Genomic DNA, 7,188 nt, shown 5'->3' with positions numbered 1-7,188 from the left:
TGAGGTATTATGGTTAGGCGCAATGAAGATATGAAAAAGTTATGATTTTAAAAAATTATTTTAGGCACAATATATTTATCAATACTTTTGACTTAAAGATCAGATCACATTTTGCAGAAAACCATTAAATTCCTTAAGGTTTACAAATTTTTCTTGCCACTCTATATTCACATACAAATGTAGAAATGTAGAATTAAATAATTAAAAATTATATAGTGCTAATATATAGTGTATATATAAATACATCTGCTCATATTGTGTGTTAGAATTGTTTGTTTTCAGCTTTCAAAATCAGTTTTTTATTTGAATAATTTCATTACGAATTGAGGGCTAATAATATTTATGCATTTCATATTGAAAATAATTGAAATCAGTAAAGAGTTCTAGTAGTATACAGCCCTGGAAAAAAAGAGAGACCACTGCGAAATAATCAGTAAAACCCCATAAAAATAACGAATGTTTTGTTTTTTTTTCCTTACAGGTGCATGTATTGCTGATGAATAGTTTTTAAATATTTTTGAGAAATACTGCTAATAATATTTCTCCCAAATTCAAAATATTACTATTGTTATTAACCGTAAAAAATAACCCAAGATCATGCAGTATTTGCAGAGCTTTGATAACACAAATTAAACAAAATGCTAATAATTTGTAAACAAATTATGTAAATGCTTTGGCTAAATAAGAAATCAGTATTTTGAGGAATAACCTCGACTTGCAATTACAGCTTTCATTCGTTTTGGCATGCTCTCCACCAGTTAAAAAAAAAAAAAAAATCACAACCGGTAACTTTATACAGTACCACTCTTTTTGCAAAAAAGCAAACAGATTTTTTTAAATTTAATTTTTATTTTAGAACCGATTATCCTTACATAAACAATACATTATAACTGTATAAATGTATCTTCCAGTCCACTCTGTACCGCGCGTTTCGTTGAGTCTATACAGTTCTGATCGCCGGTTTTTGGCGTAATAAATGTAATTGATTGAGCAGGTAAATTTCAATTTCGACGTAATAATTGTCACTGCTTATTTTTTAAGCAATAAACAAGCGTAAACATTCACACCAAGAAGTCAACACATTCGCATCAAGCCGCATCCGATGGCACGGACCGCGAGAAGACGGGCAGCCTCATCTGCCACAGAGAGGAAAAGGAGTTCCAGATCAAAGGCCGGACCAAGAGTTTCAGATCTCATTCTGAAAGCCGTGGCTGCGTCTCAGGAGTCCAAAGGCGTGTCTCTGGTCGCGCTGAAGCAGGCGCTCGCGGGCTACGGCTACGACGTCAAGAAGAACGACTCGCGCGTCAAGCTCGCGCTCAGATCGCTGGTTAAAAGAGGCTTGCTCGTGCAGACCATAAAGACCGGAGCGCGCAGACAGCTCAGTGTGAGCAAACGCGATGCGGTGAGGAGGCCAGCCAAGAAACGTGCTCTGAAAAAATCTAAATCGGCCAGGCGTAAAAGAGCTACTAAAAGCGCATCCAGGAGAGTGAAGGGGAGCCGGAGGAGCGCGAAGAAACGTTCAGCAAAGAGAGTGACCTCTAGCCGAAGAAGGAAGGTGAAAGCCGCGAAGCGTAAAGCAGCAAAACGCAAAAGGTCCAAGGTCAGGAGGAGGAGAGCTGTCAGGAAGAAGTAAGAGTTTGCCATGCCCGTAACTCCAAAACAACAACGACGCTTTTTAAAAAGACACCGGGTTTCCACAGAGACGTAAAATTTGGGGTGAGCATGCGCATTAGGCTGTGTTTAGAGATTTAGATATATGATTTTAGCCTTTAAAAAAACATGGTTTGTGGATATATTTGTTTATATAAATGTATTTATATAAACAATATATATTTTTTCTATGTAATAAAAATGTTATATTAAATTAATATTTTATCACTTAACCGGGTAATTTCCAGGGGGAAAAAAACATGCTTGACTGAACTAAGAGTGGTGGTTTTGTTTTATTTGGCTGTTTTATTTCATAAACTGTGATAGAATATTTAAATAGAAATGTTGCTCTTGATTGAATGGAATCTGAAACCACGACACACTCTCACTGTCTCTATCTCTCACACCACACCATGGACTAATCCGATAAAGGCTTCGTGCAGCTTCCCAGTCCTTTTCCGAGCCGCTTATGCCACAAACCTGGGGAAAACAAACAAACAAACAAACAAACAAACAAACAAACAAATAAGCAAACAACAAATCCTTAAACTGTTTGTACATACCTTTAAATATGTTTTACGGTCATTACATACTTTGAAAAAAAATGTGCGCATGTTAGTCTCGCGTTTGTCTTTGTAAATAAATATATAATGATTAAAGATTTCTGTACAAATTAAATATGTTAATTTATTGTACAGCATATGCAAAAAAATACAAAACGTTCAAATGAAACCCAAAATGACATTAAAACGTTGCTTATTTTGTAATTAGTTACACTGCAACATTACACTTCACTGTTGGAATTGTAAGATGGAACATCAAGCACAATCTACATCATCTCTTATTCGCATATCACAGATCTAAGTGTTTGTTATATATACCTTTACATATCTCAAATAATCTTTAATAATTAAATGTTCTATTCAAGCCACACAATGTTTCAAATAGCAAGAAATACCTTAAAAAAATGTTTTAAAAATGTCTAATTTACCGAACACGTCTGTTCTTACATAACCTTTACTGGCTCCAGCATAACTTTATAGCCTATAGTTTATATTTCACATTTGGGCGGAGTGTTGCCTGAGTAAGCTGCATCCTGCACTCTAAAAAATAAAACTGTGCTGTACTCAATTTTTTTGGTGAAACATTTTTACACTTAAAAATATTGAGTAAATATAAAAAAATATAAAAATCATGTAAAATATACTTCATGAATTGAGTACATGTCAGTAAAAAAATTAAGTAGACCTGAATAACTATATTTAGTACAATGATGTACAAAATTGAGTAAATGTAATGAAAATTAGAAGTTAATGAAAAGTGAAAATGAGTAAAATAATTGAGTAGATATAATTGAAATGGAAGGTAGAAGATACTTAAAATTATACTATTATTTAATAAACAAATGTGCTACATTTACTAAATATTTTAACTGAATGAAAAACAATACACGCATTTTCATTTTAATTAAACATTTATTTGCCAAATATGACAAGACATGAAGTCTAAACTCAACCTGGTTTACTTTGCAAATGACATGTAACAAGATCATAAACAAAGAGCTGAATTTATTTTATTAGTAAACAGTTGTAGAAACAATACTCCTGCCACAAGTATTATACAGTTAACATGTGGAAAGTAGACTTTTGTATTAGAATCTAATGAGTCACATTTTACATCTGAAAGATTGCACACCTTCACACTTCAGTTTCCTGCAAACTGTGGGATCCATACAAATGTGTGTGCAGACCTTCTCAGGTCTTAAAGAAGCAATGACAGTCTAAATGAAGACAGGAAACTAAATATCCATGACCAACAGTACCATGCTTCACTCAGTAATGATCGAAATTCCTTTTGATGATTCGACAAATGTGCAGAGCTTACACCGCCATCCCATAATGCTGGCACCTGAAAAAGGAACAATAGTATACAAGTAAGTACAAGTGTGACTGTTACTATAAAGTCTACCAGACTGGTAAAATAGTACTTCTGTTTAAATACATACTTTTTGGACTAATAGTCTATTTCTATCTTTGATTCAATGGTTACACATTTAATACTTCTGTAACAAGTTTAAAAAGTTGACATTTACCTCCTGTTTTATCTCTATTCAACTTCTCTTCATTAGTGGTGTTGGTGCTGTGAAAGAGATATAGAAAATATATAACATGTTTCACACAAACACACACACACAAAATCAATCAGTTTTAGGTTCTTTTACTTACATATCAGAACATACATAATGTTTCACTTCAATATTTTAATTTCATATTACTTTCTCCCAATTCTAATTCTGAGAGAAATGTTGTATTTTCACTAAATCTTTATATTTCATAGCTTTAGTTACTAGTACAGTACTTAGCACATTTATTTATAACATCTGCTGCTGCTTGCTCAGTGTTTAATCATGTTAAAATACTTATATACAGTAACGGATAAAACACTGCCAGAACCCGGACACTGCACCTCATTTCTGCTGTTTAAACCGGATTTGGTCCGCGTTTCCTCCTTAAAGTGTGGGAATGACCGAGCAGACTCGCGGTTCAGTGTGTGAGGTGGACCGGTACACATGCGGTAATTATTTGAACACGCTAGTTTTATATCCTCTCCACAATGGCGGTAGGCTGCGCAAAATCACCGCATTTGGCGGGAGAAATTCAAATATTGCGGCACAACCGCCGCCGGTTACACCGAGAAACCCGGACATGCACGCGCCGCTGCTTAAATCTCTCCTTTTACACCAGATTTTAAGTGTCTGTATTAACGCCGCTTTAGCTGAGCTGTTCGGTGGTTGGAACAAACAAGCTAAATCACACTGAACCCCAGGACTGGCCTGTTGCTAGCTATCGTTAGCTCTGGAGCTCGGCTGTGACAGGATTCAGAACAGTAACTCACACCCTATAAAGTTGTGTGTGCAGGCAGACAGAGTCATTATTACAGTAACTTGTGTTAGCTGTTTACTCACCAGGATTTGTAAGGAGTGTTCCAGAGTGTTCCAGGTGCTTCATGTCCATTCTCACATCCTCACAGCCTTCTGGTCTCTGATGTTACACCAGACTTCCCATGAACACTTGCACAGGGCAATTTACTCAATTATTTAAGTTTTTGTTGTTAAAAATAAAGAATATTGAGTTGGAATAATTTATATTATGTAGTTCTTGAAACTAATCAGTACAATTACTCCATTAACAGATATTTTGATTTAAATGTATCAAAAAAATATTAAGTGCATGTTAAAAATATAATTCAGTTAGTCAAATACTGATTTTTACTAGTGAAGTAAACTTAAATTATAGTGTAAATTTAAGACAAAATGAATAATTGTTTTTTTAGGCATTTATTTTGATTTGTCTAACTCAAACAATCATGTATGTGACTTTTAGAGATTTTATTAAGGTAACATAACTTTTTTATAACTGTGAAATTTACAAGGCCACAGAATCATTTTTTAGAGTGTGGGAAACAATAGTGTTTATTATAATAATACTGTATAAACTGTTCTGACTCCACTTCTAACAACAAGTCTGATAATGTTACATAATCTAATACAGGTACAATTATTTTTCTCCTTAATAATTGCTTTTAATTTGTCATAACTTGCATCTGACAGCTTTCAATTTAACACTTTGGGATTCAACCCCAGAACACTTCTCTATTCATAAAAATTTGTAGAAAAAAACTTTTTAATGTTTATTTTACTTTTAATTAATGTATCTAGTTACTTGAGAATTATTACATATATTTTTGAAGGTTAGGGTGTAAGGATGAACAAATGATATGTAAAAATATGATATATTCTGGTGGAGCTCTTCCATGGTAGGTCTTAAAGGGTTAATTATATAATACAATTTAATTTTTAAATATTTTCACAATTCATGCTCCCTACCTAGGATCCTTTACATGTTTTCCAATGTATTATTAAAAAAAAAAGAGTTTGATACTTGGGTGACGCTGTGACCTCTCGCTGATTGGCCAAGCTCTCTTAGAGGGGAGGGATGTGAGCTCATGCAAGCGGAAAAAGCGGATAGCACTTTCATCCGAGTGTGTTAAACCGCCCCCAACAGTGCATGAGCAAGCAGTCTGAAAAGATCCGGTCGCTGGCATCACGTGGTTCGAAGGAAACATGTGAAAGTCTTCAGCTGTCCTGACTGAGTAAAAGTAGTAGCTTAATGTGGGAGCGCCCTAGTGACAAGGAGGAATTGTACACGACTAAATTAGGGAGAAAATTGGGGGGAAAGCATACTTATCCTTAATTACATTATTTTACCTAGCTTAAGGTTTATTTCGGTTAAATGTCTAAAAGAAAAAAAAACTCACTTTCACAACCCAGTATATGGGGTCGATCAATCAAACATTAAATTTAAAAGATTTTATTGATAAAATTCTTAGTAATGTTGACAAGTGCACAATAAAGAATGCCCATGGCAGGACCAGTGCATGCGGTAATTTAAACTAATGTTTCCCAAAGTGGGCAGCGACCACCTGGTGGGCCGTAAGGGTACTACTGGTTGGCTGTGCGAGGCCATTTATAGCCATTGTTAAAGGAAAAGAGTTTGTAGAACTTGTAGACTTTACTCCAAAGCAGGAGAGGAACTACCAGACCCCCATTATCAACAGGAGCCCAGTGGAGAGTGTGGACAGCTTCAGATACCTCGATGTTCACATCCAGTAGGACATGTTATGGTCCTGACACATCATCCATTGTGGAAAAGGCCCAGCAGCATCTCTACCACCTCAGACGATTGATGAACTTTAGACTGCCATCCAGGGTGGTAAGGAATTTCCACTCATGCACTATAGAAAGCATCCTGACAGAAAACATCACAACCTGGTTCGGAAACAGCACCATGCAGGACAGACGAGCTCTACAGAGGGTGGTGCGATCAGCTGAGCGCATCACCCGCACCGGGACCAAGGCCAGGAAGATTGTGAAGGAACTCAGCCATCTCAGCCATGTACTGTTTTCTTTGTTGCGGTCTGGAAAGTGATTCCGCTCCCTGAATGCCAACACAGAGAGACTGAGGAGGAGCTTCTTCCCGCAGGCGATAAGACCACACAACCACAACACCACACAGGACTAAAACCATTTTTTAAAACATCCACAATCATGACATTGACTCTCGCACTTATCCTAGACACTCATCGACCCTTATGGACACATTCATGCACACTTCATATTTATGTTTTATTCTTGGATCATGCACACAAGTCACTTTAATAATAAGTCACGTTAATAATAAGTCACTTTCATGCATATTTGCACACCCCCTCAGTCATTTTTCTTTATTTACACAAAATCTTTCATTTTTTTCTATATTTTATATTGCACAGAATATTTTTCTTTGTACAGAATTTGTTTTTTTTCATTTATCTAGCTAAATTTTATTTTCTATTGTATATCATTTTTGTTCATATTTATTTCTTATAAATAAGCTTTTACTTTTAAGGTCACTGGTGGTCGTGTAAGCATTTCATTAAATATTGTACTGTGTATGACTGTGGATATGACAAATAAAATTTGAATTAAAATTTTTGAAT

At 35.3% G+C, this 7,188-nt stretch overlaps 1 protein-coding gene across 1 annotated transcript; it reads left to right on the top strand.

Moving 5' to 3' along the window:
• Positions 1-1,082: 1,082 nt before the first annotated feature.
• LOC128509880 (histone H1.11R-like) lies at positions 1,083-1,783 on the top strand. Its single transcript, XM_053481750.1, has one exon. The coding sequence runs from the start codon at positions 1,103-1,105 to the stop codon at positions 1,631-1,633; it is 531 nt and encodes a 176-aa protein (XP_053337725.1). The 5' UTR covers positions 1,083-1,102; the 3' UTR covers positions 1,634-1,783.
• The last annotated feature ends 5,405 nt before the right edge of the window (positions 1,784-7,188 follow it).

Source organism: Clarias gariepinus, chromosome 21 (assembly GCF_024256425.1).
Source record: "Clarias gariepinus isolate MV-2021 ecotype Netherlands chromosome 21, CGAR_prim_01v2, whole genome shotgun sequence".
Classification (NCBI taxonomy): Eukaryota; Metazoa; Chordata; class Actinopteri; order Siluriformes; family Clariidae; genus Clarias; species Clarias gariepinus.
The sequence above is the reverse complement of the archived record's forward strand: the minus strand, read 5'-3'. Positions and strand labels throughout refer to the sequence as shown.